The 13,677-nt window shown below is 51.5% G+C and overlaps 1 protein-coding gene and 1 long non-coding RNA gene across 2 annotated transcripts in view; both read left to right on the top strand.

Moving 5' to 3' along the window:
- Window position 1: 1 nt before the first annotated feature.
- Window positions 2-3,385, top strand: LOC132653711 (uncharacterized). Its single transcript, XR_009591517.1, has 2 exons — window positions 2-495; window positions 3,047-3,385. It is a non-coding gene; the product is annotated as an uncharacterized LOC132653711 (long non-coding RNA).
- Window positions 3,386-8,773: 5,388 nt separating this feature from the next.
- The window catches only part of Ssh1 (slingshot protein phosphatase 1), a 54,645-nt gene continuing 49,741 nt past the window's right edge, over window positions 8,774-13,677 (top strand). Inside the window, exons 1-2 of the mRNA XM_021646052.2 lie at window positions 8,774-8,952; window positions 13,314-13,354. Of these exons, the coding sequence (XP_021501727.1) occupies window positions 8,884-8,952; window positions 13,314-13,354 (110 nt within the window). The 5' untranslated portion in view covers window positions 8,774-8,883. The remainder of the gene's footprint in view (window positions 8,953-13,313; window positions 13,355-13,677) is intronic.

The raw sequence follows: 13,677 nt of genomic DNA on the forward strand, positions 1-13,677 counted from the left end.
CACAAGGTCAAAGTCAAAGTCTTTGGTAGTGGGGGGGGCACAGAGCAAGGGGTGGGGCTGGGCACTGTGCTGCTCCCAGGACCGGACTCAGTCTGGCCAAGGGACCTCATGTCTCCTCCCTCTGGTGAGCTGCCTGGTTCTCTGGCTGATTCCAAGCCCCGGTGGACAGTCCTGGTGGGGGAGGGGTTCATAGGCACAAGGAGACCTATCTCCCTGGCCAGCTGGAGATGAGCCTCTTTCCTCCCTCTCGCTGCCACCCAGCAGAGGGGAGGATCCTTCGTTCCCTGGGCCACTGTGGGCCAAAGGCACAGGACAGGGCCTTCCTGGACACCAGCTAGCTCACTGCTGTTCTGGGACACCAGACAGATGAGGCCAAGAAGGGACGCCTGTCTGGGCTGTGAGGATGTGTGGCTCCCTGCTTCAGTATCCCAGAGACGAAAGCGGCAGGACTCAGGGTCCTTCTCCTGCCAAGGCTAGACCTCCAGCCTGGATACGGTGAGACTAAAACATATCTGGCTAAACAGATAAGGACACTGAGGCCCAGAGGGGGAGGGGAATGGTGATGGTCTAGCCTCGACCATCAGCTTCTACTTTGGTAACATTCATGGAAAAGGAAGATGGTGAAGGAATCACCCATAGCTTTGGAGAGAGCCAGGGCTGCATACGCGCTAGGCAGGTATTGTGCCTCTGAGGTATTGCCACGGCCTTTTCTTAAATAACAACACGCACAGAGGGCAAAGTCTACTTTTCACCTAGTTTCCTATCTCATGCTTAGAATAGCCGCGTCTCTCACACCTTGGAGCCCTCGCAAAGTTCCTTGTGGCTCTGATGCCCTTGGAGATTCTCAAGAGTGAGCTGTGTTGTGTCTGTGCCCTCTTCCCATCCTGCAGTGCTCTATGAAGGGATCAGTTCTGAGCACTTAGGCTGGACTGGCCCTTTACATCACTCTCACATCGGAGCTGGGATCCAATACCCTTGAAAGCCAAGTGCACACCTGCCAAAGACCCAGCGCTGGCCCCACTCTACTGCATATGCCCGCTGGAAATTATAGCACACCCAGTCAAAAAGCTTGTAGGCGAATGCCCTTAGCCCCAAACTAGAAATAGACAAATTATAGCCTGATCTCCCTCTGTCTTTGTCTCTCTGTCTCTCTCTGTCTATCCCTCCATTCTTTTGGTGAGAAATTATCTCCCCAGGTAGCCCAGAAAAGACGCAAAGTGATAATCCTTGAAATCTGAGGCCCCAGAGCAATGGCAGCCACTTCAGTTTCCTTGGCTAGAGTTACGGGAGCAGAAGGTCCTCCCACCCATTTCCTGGTTGGTGAACAACATGACTTCAGAGTAGTCTCAAATACAGTCAGGCCAGGGCCGGACCTGAGAGAATTCTCAAGTCAGAAGCCAAGGTAGGAAGGAGGAGATGTGGCCAGAAAGCATGGCCCTAATTGTCTCCTGCAGAGCGTGGTCTTTGCCAGCTGGAACTAGTTGAAGTCTGAGGACTTTGAGGGGTATAAATATGACAGCCTAGCGGGGGAGAAAGCCCAGTCGCTTGAAGGACTGCTTGCCTCCTGCTCGTCCTCCTGCTGTGTGTGCTGTTTGCTGGTACCCTGGACTTCTGAGTTTCCTGAGGATGGATATTGCTATTGCCCCCAAAAGAATGCTACGACCCTACCCAGCAGAAAGAAGTAAAGAGGGTTACGTCCCTTTCCCTTACAACCTTTTTCTCCTGTCTGGGGCTGGGGGGTTGGAAGGGAGGTATGAACTTTAAGGAACCCCCCCCCAAATATAGCAGCGTTTAAAAAACTAGTGCCTACAGTTTGTTTTGTTTTCATTTTGAGGCAGGGTCTCACTAGTTAGTCCAGATGTGCCTGGAATCCTCCATCCTCCTGCCTCAGCCTCCTGAGGGCTGAAACTGCAGGTGTGACCTATCGTGCCTGGCTTCCTTTCTTACTTTCTGATCCTGCACACAGCAGACCTGCATGTCTTTCTGGCACCTTTGCTTAATTGTTCCTCCAGGATCAATCCTAAAAATGCAGGCACTGTGTCAAAGAGTTTGTACATATGAAATATGACCCACTCTGCCCTCCGGGAGGACTCTGGCAGCTTACACATTTAAAGGGGCACTCATCTCAGACTCAACCTGTTCCCTGTCCCAGCCTGACCATGAGAGCCTCTTTAGAGCTTATGCCAGCCTCACTGGCCCCACTCTTGTCCCAGCTGGCACTTATCTTCATATGCTGGTTGGCCTTTGTATTTATTTCCTTATCACACGCCTCCACTTTGTCCCTCATTTTTCCACTGAGAGGCATGTCAATTATTTTTCCTGCTGACTTGAGGGCACTCTTTTGGTAGATACAGCTGTTACTGCTCTATTGTAAATGTTACTTATCTATCAAAGATTTAAATTCTGTTTGCTTTAGTTTTGAGACAAAGTATCATCATGCAGCCCAGGCTGGTCTTGAACTCACTATCTAGCTGAGGCTTAGCCTTGAACTCCTGATCTTCCTACCTTGGCCTTGAAACATTAGAATTACAGGCATATGTCACCTGCATGACCCCACCACCACACACATACAACTATATCTATATGCTTTTATTTAAATCTTTAGGTGGCATGGTAGTTTATACCTATAATATAGTACTTGAAAGGCTAAGGCAGAAAGATCGTGTGCGTTTGAGGCTATCCTGGTCCCTATAGCTAGACCTGCTCTCAAAAAAAAAAAAAAATTTAAATCTGCTCTTTTTTCCATTATAGTTTTTACCATTAATTGCATCTATTAAAAAATCTCCCTCAATGTCCTTCTACATGCTCTATTATGGATCGCATAGATCATCTTAAAACATTATTATTTTTTTTAAATAGAAGGCTTTGAAGACAGACATGGATGGGCTGTTATTGGAAAATCTCAGTGCAAGATGTGGGAGCTACCCCCTTCTGAGTTATTGGTCAGAGGAGCTACCATTGCTTTTGGCTGCCTGACAGATCTAGATGGTAAGACCAATTACTAAGACGTGGGGAATGTTGACGTAAGCCTTTTGGTGGCCCGTAGGGAATGCCGAGTGAGGTGTCAGCAACTCCTCGAAAGATCCTGACCCACTGCACAGAGCGCTGATCCACTGGGGACTCCTAGCACACCAGTGAAGTCTCAAAATGGATCCGAGGCTCGGTCAGTGACTGCTTCCCCTTCTTTACAGAACCTTGACCCCCAACCCCACATCTCCCACGTTTCCTTATAGTTGTACCAACCTGATTGATCATTACTGGTGCATGGGATGGTCTGATTGGCCTTTCAATCGTTTAAAGGCCTTTATACTGGATAATAAAGTTGTCTGATTGGCCTTTCAATCGTTTAAAGGCCTTTATACTGGATAATAAAGTTGGATCTGCACCTTCGAGTCTGGTCTCCAGAGTCTGATGCCTGGGATTCTGCATGGGCTCTGTCATCACTCGCCACCCTTCCCCCGGTTCCTGATCCCCACAGAGACACAACACACTTTGGATGCAGGACACAGAACCGTGAGGTTGAAGTTTATCTGAAAACTCCCTCCCTGGTGGGCAGTTCTCATAGTGCTGAAAAGTACTGTGCAGGTCAGTTGGCCAAGAAAAGATGGCGATGGTCTTGCATCCTACAATACTGACCAGCCCGTCAAGATGTGCTCAGTGTTGCAATAGTGGCACAAAGGTTAGGGGGTTAACCAACTGCTTTTGCGTTGGATTTGAGCCTGTCACAGGGAAGATTTCAAGCCTGATACTGTAAACCTGGTCAAAAGCCTGTGGCTCGAGAGCGCACAGGTCACAGGGAGGGGCCTACTACTGTCCTTTTGCTAAATGACAGGCTGTCCAACCCACCTTCCAGATATTTATGCTTACATCCATAGATAGGTGCCGCCTTCAGCCTTGGCCAGGGAAGCTACTTCGTGTGATGACGAACATTCAGTGCAGAGACTCCTGACTGGTCAGCGTCCTGAGAATAAGGGAGTGCTGAGTGGGCAGCCCTGAAGGGGCCTTCCGCATAAATTTCCCTCCCCACCCCTACCTCCACCCCCACAGGCTGAGGGCACTTCATGAATGTTGGGCCACCCGCTCACACCTCACCCAAATGTCCATAAAGTCTCAGTACCCTTCCTTTTCCTTCGTGAGGTGGCATGTCTACACTCACTCAACACTAAACCTACTGTGTATTGTCAATACAGGGTGACATGTTTTGGGGACCGGGATTATGTACATTTTTACAGGCTGTAATTCCTTCCAGGGCTGTATTAACTTGGAATTTTATTTCTGAACTAGCAGTTAAATGTGAAACTTATTGGTAGAGTTTTTCATACCTCTCCTTCCTAAGCTGCTCTGAAGGAGAGTTGTTTGAGTACTGAAGCGGAGTCACAAGGCTTCACCCCTTCCTGATACTGTGACCTCTGGTGAGCAGCTTAACAGCTCTGTTTAGTTACTTCCTCATTCATGGGATTCACTCCAGTGTGACAAGAACCAGTATGCCTAAGCCTGAGGCAGAGGCAGGCAAATCTCTGTGAGTCCAAGGCTAGCCTGTTCTACGTAGTGAGTTTTGGCGCAGGCAGGCAAACCAGCACAGTGAGACCCTGCCTCAAAAGAAAACAAAACACAAAGAAGCCAGAACACACACAGAGCAGGCCCCAAACACTACTGCCACCAGACCCAGCCAGAGCCCAGGAAAAGCTTCCTAGAGGAAGGCAGGGGAAGTCGGGATTTGTGGTGATGGCAGTTACCCATTGCCAAACTGTATCTCCAATGTACCAAGCAATGCCAAGGTGAGAACTGACAGTTCAGGAACACTGTGGGTGTGCACATGCGTGTGTTTGTGTGTACATGGAGACCTTATGAGACAGGGTCTCTCACTGAGTTCTGCTAGGCTCACGGTTGGCTAACGGATGTGCCTATTCCCCCCGCATGTGGCTGCAGACACATGTTCCTGTTTTCTTGTGGGTGCTAAGGATCCAAACCCAGGTCCTCATGCATGCCCAGCAGGTACGTTACAGATAGCTTTCTCTCTAGCCCCAACACTGCTTTTAGTAGTTATGAAATTGCTGGGCATGGTGGCCCATGCCTACAATCCTGGCATTCTGGCTGAAGAGGGAGAAAGATCATAAGTTCAAAGCTAGGCTGGGTCACTTAGTGAGATCTCATCTCAAAAAATGTTTTTTAAACTACTGAAGTCAAACAAGTTCATATATACATATATGTACACACACATACATACACACGAAGAAAATCTAAAGTCTGCAAGGCACCTCTGGGGTTACTCCTTCCAACTGGTGTCTCTCTGGGTTCCCTGGAAGTTGTGTGGACAAAATCCTGGACAGTGGTGAGGACACAGCTGTCACTTCACCTCCCCACTGTCCAACAGGTCTCCAGAGCCAAGCCACATGTGGAGACCAAGGATGGGTTTAGGAGAAAACTTTTAGAGTATTCCTCCCTGAAGCCTCTCCCACTCAGGGGAGTTTTTCTCACTTTTCCATAATAAATCTATGTATTCTTGTTCATTCTTTAAAAAAAGATTCGATCTTTAAAAAAGATTTCATTTTATGTGTATAGATCTTTTGTTTGCTTGCACATCTGTGCACCGCATGCACATCTTGACCCCAAAGAGGCCAGGATGAGGGCATCGGATCCTCAGAACTGGAGTTACAGATGGTTGTGAGCTGCCGTGTAGGGGGTAGGAATAGAACCCAGGTCCTCTGCAAGAGCAGCCAGTGCTCTTAACCACTGAGCCATTTCTTCAGGCCCAAGATTCAAACTTCTAAATCGAAAAAGAATCAAATCAATAACGTGACTCGCTGAGCATACAGAAGCCTGGAGTGAAAGAAAAACAAAACCCACAAACTTGGTCTTTCATTTGAGTTTTGATGCTCTGTTTCTTGCAGAGTTACACATGAATGCTGCAATCCTAAAATGCAGCATTTTAGGGCTGGAGAGATGACTCGGCCCTTAAAAGTGCTTGCAGCTGGGCAGCCTGGAACCCCAACTCCAGAGGATGTTTTCATCCTCCTTCATGGGCACCTCCATGCACATGCACATATACTCTCACGGGCAAACAAACATACACACAAATGAAAACAGCAGCAAATCATAGTAGTCACTGAATTGAAGAGGATATGTCTTTAAATATTTAGCACCTCAGCTCAATCTGCCCCCCTCTCTGTTCCCCCCCTTCCCCGCCCAATCCCAGCCTCCTCCCTGAGGCTTTTTAAGGGTGTTCCTGGCTGAATGCCTGAAGTACAGGGTGATTAATACAGAGGTAATGGCATGCCAGTACAGCCTGACACTGTGTTTGTGTGGGGCACTGTCATCCTAAAAAGGACACTGTCTGGGGGGCAGGGGAGGCTCTGGGGAGGTGATGTCTAACTGTAGGATGACAACTTTTCAGCTGAAGGGGAAAGCACGAAGTTGTGGGGCTGGTTTTGGGAAGGGTTCTGTGGTAGGATGAGGTAGCAAGGCCTGGGCATTGGGACAAGGATTTTAGCCCTACAGACAGTATGGTGAGTAGGGACCAGGGGCAGGGGTGTAGGCAGAGGTTAAACCAAGGGCGTCAGAACTGGCCCTGGCCCAGGGATTGGGGAGACATCAGAAAATCCCAGATGCACCTGTCTTCTGTTGCTGTGACCATAAGCACCTCGAGGATGAAAGGGTTTATTCAGCTTACACTTTCATTTCACTGTTCATCACTAAGGCAGTCAGAACAGGAACTCACTAAGGGCAGGAACCAGGAGGCAGGAGCTGACGCAGACGCCATGGAGGGTGCTGCTTACTGGCTTGATCATCATGCTTTGCTCAGCCTCTCAGCCTGCTTTCTTAAAGAACCCAGGACCACCAGCCCAGGGATGGCCCCACCCACAATGGGCTGGGCCCTCCCACCTCAATCACTAATTAAGAAAATGCCCTACAGGTTTGCCTACAACCCAGGTCTTTTTTTTTTTTTTTCAAGACAGGATTTCTCTGTGTAGCCTTGGCTGGCCTGGATTTGCCTCTGCCTCCCTGAGTGCTGGGTTTACGGGTGTGCATCCCAGTGCCCGGCTTCTAGCCCAGAGCCTATGGAGGCATTTTCTCAATTGAGGTTCCCTCCTCTCGGGTTAGTTTTGTTTTTGTCAAGTTCACACAAAGCCAGCCAACACATCACCTCTACGCAAGCCTAGGGACTGTCTTCTCTGGGGATCCCCAAAAATCCAAATTTGAGAACATGAGTCATAGGGAAGCCATACCCACTGCAGACACACAGGCTTGGACACCGAAGCCTGAGCCTGATGTGAGACGGCCGAGACGTTGTTATTCTCTGCTCTGTTGGATCACATCCACAACTTTCCCTGCTGTTTGACGCTCTGGAACACCCATATCAGCCAAAGGATAGCTCCAGACAGAGGCGGGTCCTGCTGAGGGGGTGTTGCCATCCCAAACCTGGCTTACTTAATGCTAAAAAATTGTGGAGCAAGTTCACAGACAAGAAGTATGCCCTGACGTCTGTCTTGGCCTAGTTGTCTTCTGAAAATGGAGAGGGCACTCTGTGTCGACAGGGCAGGCAGACACTGAAGCCACCCTCAGATCTTTGTAACCTGGGACTGTTTGCACCTAACGGGTGGCAGTTTGAAAAGAGCCACTGGAAACTTCCTTGTTACAGTGTATCCCCGCTGAAAAGCCTGTTTGACGGCTGGTTACATGGGGCAGCGGGGTGAAGGAGCCCTCGGTCTAATAGGGCTGTCGGCCTGAATTTGATTCCCCGGAGCCCACGTAAAGGTGAAAGGAGAAAAACGGCTCCACAGAGCTGTCCGCTGACCTGTCATGCTTCAGCAAGCCCTGTCACGCACACATTCACACTCATATCACTCCCCCCCCACACACACTGAAAATAATAAAAAAAATTTAAAAGGAAAGACAGTCCCCTTTGAGGACTGGGACTGTTAATATCCTCCAGGGCCTGAAAGAGGCCGGGAGGAGCCAGAAGGTTTCTGCTCGGACATTGGAGAGGATGGAGGAGGAGTGGGATTGGAGACCTACGGTCACCAAGTCCTGGGCACCACGCACGGGTTCAGGGTCCGGGTGAGACCTGCGTGAAAGACCACTTGCTACCAAGCTGCCCAGTACCACCTTGCTGGGGCCCCTCCACCCTTTACAGACGCCGGGCACCTCACCTTGTACTCCTTCCACCCCAAGGCTCCTCAGGTCTACTGGTGCCCACTCCTCCCTGCTGCCCTCCCTCCCTGGGCAGGCCTCTGGCCAGCCCACAGTTTTCTGTCCAATGGTTATCTCTCTCCCTCTATCGGTTAATCCAGCTCACAAATCAGGCCTCAGGGCGAGCACTGCTCCTTCCGAGAAGCTAGCTACATTTCTAGACACCAGAAGGAATTCGTAGATTAGATCAGCCCTTGGCGGTGCTGGGGCTGGAATCCAGGACCTTGAGCCGGGTGGGCACCCTGCTACTGGGCTACAACCCAACCCCGTGCAAAGTAACTCTACCAGCGGATTTAACAGTTCCGGAGGGCACGCCTAACTCGAGGCCCCGCACTTAGTAGGGGCGGAGTGAGAATAAAGGACCACGTTTTTACAAAGTTTGTGCAGCCTTGGCTCTGCACGCCTCCTTCCCGGGCCTCAGTTTCCCTACGCGGCGGGCGTGCCAGGCCGCGGAAGCCGGGCCCAGGCTGGCTGGCTGCAACCACCGCGGGGGCGCGCGCGGGTGGACGTGACCGCGCGGCGGGGCCCGCCCCGGGCCGGCCACAGGCGCATGCGCATCACTGCCTGCGCGCTGCGGGCCCGGCGGACGCGGGGGCGGACGCGGGAGGGAGGAAGGAAGGGAGGGAGCGAGGGGCGGGCCCGGCGCGGCTGCCCGGCCGGCTGCTGGAGGCCCCGGGCCGGGCCCGCGCCGCGATGGCCCTGGTGACCCTGCAGCGCTCTCCCACGCCCAGCGCCGCGTCGTCCTCCGCCAGCAACAGCGAGGTGAGCCCGACCGCGCCCTCCCGCAAGGTGTGAGGCGGAGGCGCGTCCTCCCCTGGGGTGCGGGCGTCCCACACTGAGCATGCGCGGGGTCGCGGGGATGCTGCCGGCGCGCACGGCACCTGGAAAGGCTCTGGCCGTTTGGGGGCTGCGCGGTCACGGGGTGCCCTTGGGGCCTGGGCTCGCCCTCGGGGTAGATGGGGACCGTTGCGCCCCGGGCCCCAGAAGGACCTGGCGTCGGCTGCGCTGCCCCAGCCGGTTTCATCCTCTTCCCCTCCTCCCCGTAAGGCTTCCGTAAACCCCTGGAGACCCAGCCCGCCCCGCAGGGGACGCCCCGCTTGCTCGCCCAGCCCCGCAGGCCCAGGAAGTTGCCAGCTGGGAATCCGGGCCCTGTCCCCGCGTTGTGTGTCTGCGTGGGGCTCGGCTCAGCATCCGTGTGTGCCCGTGCTGTTGCCTTTTGGTCTCGTCTTGCCGGGGCTGGCAGGCACATTTGCTGAGCGGCTGTGAGCTTAAGCCTCCAGGTCTGAGACTCATGAATTTTATCTGCAGGCAGAAGGTTCTGGGTGCCGCTTTTTTTGCACACAATTAGGCAGAGCAACCGAGAAGTTAGATTGTAGTAAGGGCTCTCCTCCCACGCAGCTCAGTTCTCCTACATCAGTTTACAAAGTACTTTTTATCCCCTTTATCTCATGTTCTTCGTACAAAAACTACAGCTCAGGGATGAGTGCAGCCACAGGGAGAGATAGTACAGGCCTTTGCAGTCTACATTTCTTTTCCTTCCTTCCCTCCCTCCCTCCCTCCCTCCCTCCCTCTGTTCCTTCCTTCCCCGCTTTCTTGTCTCACCGTGTAGATATGGCTGGCCTGGTACTATATACTGGCCGCCCTCCCCTGCAGCCCAGGCGATGGCATTTTAGAAGTGACCTCCGCACCTGGCCGGTAGCCTGAATTTCTGAGCAACTTCCATATTGTTTTGGTAATTTAACACCGGATTCCTTCCTGTTCCTTTCTTAGACACATTTTAGGTTTTTTTGTTTTGTTTTGTGTTTTTTTTTGGATTATTATTTTTTAGCTTTCATTATTTTTATTTTTATTAATTACAGTTTATTCACTTTGTATCCCCCCTGTACCTCCCTCCCTCCTTCCCTCCTAATCCCACCCTTCCTCTTCCCCATCCAAGCCCCTCCCCAAGTCCACTGAAAAGGGAGGTCCTCCTCCCCTTCCCTCTGATCCTAGTCTATCAGGTCTCATCAGGAGTGGCTGCATTGTCTTCTGTGGCCTGGTAAGGCTGCTCCCCACTCAGGGGGAGGTGATCAAAGAGCAGGCCAATCAGTTCCTGTCAGAGACAGTCCCATTTTAGGTTTTTAATCCTCTTTTCGTTGAGATGTAGCTCACAGCCTGTGAATCTACCTTTGGAAAGTGTGTAAGTCAGTTTTAGCGCGCTCGAGAGACTGCGCCCGTCACCACGAGGTCTAAAAGCTTTGCCGCGCCCCACCGCCCTTAGTCACGCCTGCAGAGGTCTCTGCCTAACCCCCACCGCAGGTGTCTCCTCGTCTCCCCTCTACATTTACCTGTTCTGTACTCCCTATAACCAGCACACAGTATTGCCCTCCTTATCAGCACGATGGTCTCAAGGTTTATTCATCGTGTGTCAGTATTTCATTACATGGAGGTAAAAGGCGTTCAGGACATTCATTAGGCATTTTAATCGTATTATTATTATTTTATTATTATTAGTGCTGAGCGTTGAACCAGAGCCTTGGGTATGCCAGCTACTGCACCCTGTCCCCAGCTCACATATTTTAAAAATTATATTTTAAAGTGTGTGTGTGTCTTGTCTGTTTATGGGTACATGGGTGTGAGTGCAGGTGCCCACAGAGAACAGAAGAGGCTGTCGCATTGGGTGGAGCCAGGGTTCCAGGGGGTTGTGAGCTACTGTTTGTGGGTGCTGGCATCCGCTTTTCGGTCCTCTAGAAGAGCAGCAGCTGCTTTCAGCCGCTGAGCTGTGTGTGGTCCCTTCTCAGTTTTCGTTTTAAATTATTGTATAAGACAATTTTTGGCGGGGCCGTGGTGGTGCACGTCTGTAATCCCAGCACTCGGGAGGCAGAGGCAGGGGGTCTCTGAGTTCGAGGCCAGCCTGGTCTACAGAGTGAGTTCCAGGACAGCCAGCGCTACACAGTGAAACCCTGTCTTGAAAAACCAAAAAACAAACCAAAACGAAACAGAAAATACAGCCCACCTGGTTTCTGTAGCTCAGGGATGTGAAACGTAGAGACAGGAAATCCCCAGAACAGGCTGCATGACCAGACTAGTGGAATTAAGGATGGGTACCCAGACTCGAAGACACTGACATAGTCTCCAGCATTTACACACACACATACACATATATGTTCTTGCACACACATACCACTTACACATGCAAATACACACAAAATGAGGCAAAAGAAAAAAAACCCAAAAATCCCAGATGGCCTTTCTTTAAACTTCAGCACACTGGTAGCATTTGTCTCCAGCAGTAGCACAGGCTGGGATGTTTCCGAGATGGCCAGGCTGCCATCCAGATATGCCAAGGCCAGAAGCAAGGCAGAGGGGACATGGCAGGTATTTATTGAGCTTGGAGACCTGGGTCCAGGTTGTCTGTGCCTCTGGCCTGCCCTTCCTCGGCTTGGCTCCCTCCTAGTCAGCTCCTCAGAGAGGCCTGGATTACTTCCTAGGGATGGTTCTCTGGCATTCCTGACCTTTCAATGGAAAACCTCAGGGTGTGACTGAGAAATAAATGGTTGTGGAGGCCGTTTCCCCTTTCTGCCAGTCACTTATCAAAATGCAACTTCTCTTATGAGTCAGGGAAGGTGGTTTCCTGACACAGCTAGTCTCACTGTGAAGCCTGGGAAACCAAGAGAAATCACAGCCCTTGGCCCGACAGAAATCCTGTCCTCTAATTTTGTCATCTCTCCACTCCTTTCTTTCTGGATCTTTAATTATCTCGTGCTTGTTGTTTTTCTTGTTAACCTTATCTGAACTCCTTTATGAGAACAAGAGGCGCTGAGAAATAGATCCATCAGCCTTTCCCCGGAGTGGATAGTAACATTGTTTTTGACAATTGTGCAGCGTCTCTTTCCTGGGCACAGGCAGGAAAGACATTAAGTGTCTCTCCACACAAAGTATCTGGAGAGAGACTTCGGAACAGCCTTCTCTCCTGGCGGCATCCTGAGCTCCGCCCCAGATGCCAGTAGCACCCTCCAGAAATGCCCCAGGGGCCCTTGTTGAGCGATTGCTTATGTAGATTGCTTATGTATGTTGATTGCTGCTCGTCTGCCTCTGTTTGGCATGGGGAGGTGGTGTGTAGAGCCCTCCCTGGTTTCCTCTTCTCCCTCACAGCCCAGAAGTAAACGTGGTCTGTACCCAGCGTGTGCGTCCTTAAAGTTGTACACAAATCTTCATATAAGATGGGACGCCAGGGCTTTATGAAATACTCATTTTTGCTTGAAATTGCTGCCTCTTGATGTATCCGTTACTGCTGGGTTCCCCTGCTGCCTTAGCTCTGGACCCATTTCCTGTTGCCTTTGACCTCTGGCTGGATGGGGACAAGTCAGTCTTATGTCTGTCCTGGCCATCACACTGCCCCGAGTTTTCCTCAATAACTGGGCACTTAAAACACACCAAGTCTCCCTGGACAGCCTTGTGTCTTCTCATTTTGTGTTTTCTCCCAAAAGGGGGGTGGGGTGGGGAGAGTGATGGGGTTTAAGATGTATACATTTAGAATTCAATGCCTGGCTACCTTCCGTGGCCAAAGACTCGCCTGGAATGGCTCCCCGCCCTTCGCGGGGGGGGGGGGGATGGTTACAGGCCTGCTTGCCAAGTTGTCTGGGCTGCTCTCAAACCCTCAGCTCACGAAATCCCCTGCCTCGGCCTGTTTAGTAGCTAAGGCGACAGGTGTGCGGCCCGGCTTTGGAATGGGGTTTTTAGATGGTATTCCTTGGGTTTGCGATGCCTGGCTCCACAGAGAAATAGATCTTCCTAAGACATAATAACCCTGTTTCCCTTAAAAGCAAAACCAAAATTAAGGCCCAGAGCCAGCATGCTGGGCCGAGAGCGAGGCCTGGAAGACTGTTGGTTGAGGCTGCCTTGAAGGGGCTTAGCCCCAGGCGGTGCCGTCTTCACACTGTGGCAGGGATGAGTGTAAACACTTGGAACCCCGAAAACGTGTGGTGGGCATGACTCAGAGACAACACATCGGGTTGGCCAGGAGAGGGCAGGGGCGTGTCCAACAGCCTCCTTTCCTGGGTGCCTTTATCTTTCCCAGGCACCCCGGGAGCCTGCTGTCAGGGCTGGTAGTGGTCACATCCTCTGTCTCTTTCTCTCTCCAGTTGGAGGCTGGCAGCGATGAAGATCGCAAGCTGAACCTCAGGTGAGCCCTCTTGCCCGTTTTTGTTCTTAGGTCTCACAGGCAGGTAAGGAGCAGCACGTGAAAAGTGCTGGCGGTTTTTCCTGTGTGAAAGCCCTCATGGGGGCCTGGGATGGTGGTGCAGCCTGTGATCTCAGAACTTGGGAGGGAGATGCATCTCTCTGAGTTAGAGGCCAACCTGGCCTACATAGCGAGTTTGAGGCCAGCCAGGGCTACGTGGTGAGCTACTGCTAAGTTAATTGTTGTAGTACATACCTGTAATTCCAGCAGTTGATGGAGGCAGGGGGATTGCCGGTTTCTAAGGCCAGCCTGGACTACATAGTGAG

The sequence above is a fragment of the Meriones unguiculatus genome, chromosome 4, assembly GCF_030254825.1.
Source record: "Meriones unguiculatus strain TT.TT164.6M chromosome 4, Bangor_MerUng_6.1, whole genome shotgun sequence".
NCBI lineage: Eukaryota > Metazoa > Chordata > Mammalia > Rodentia > Muridae > Meriones > Meriones unguiculatus.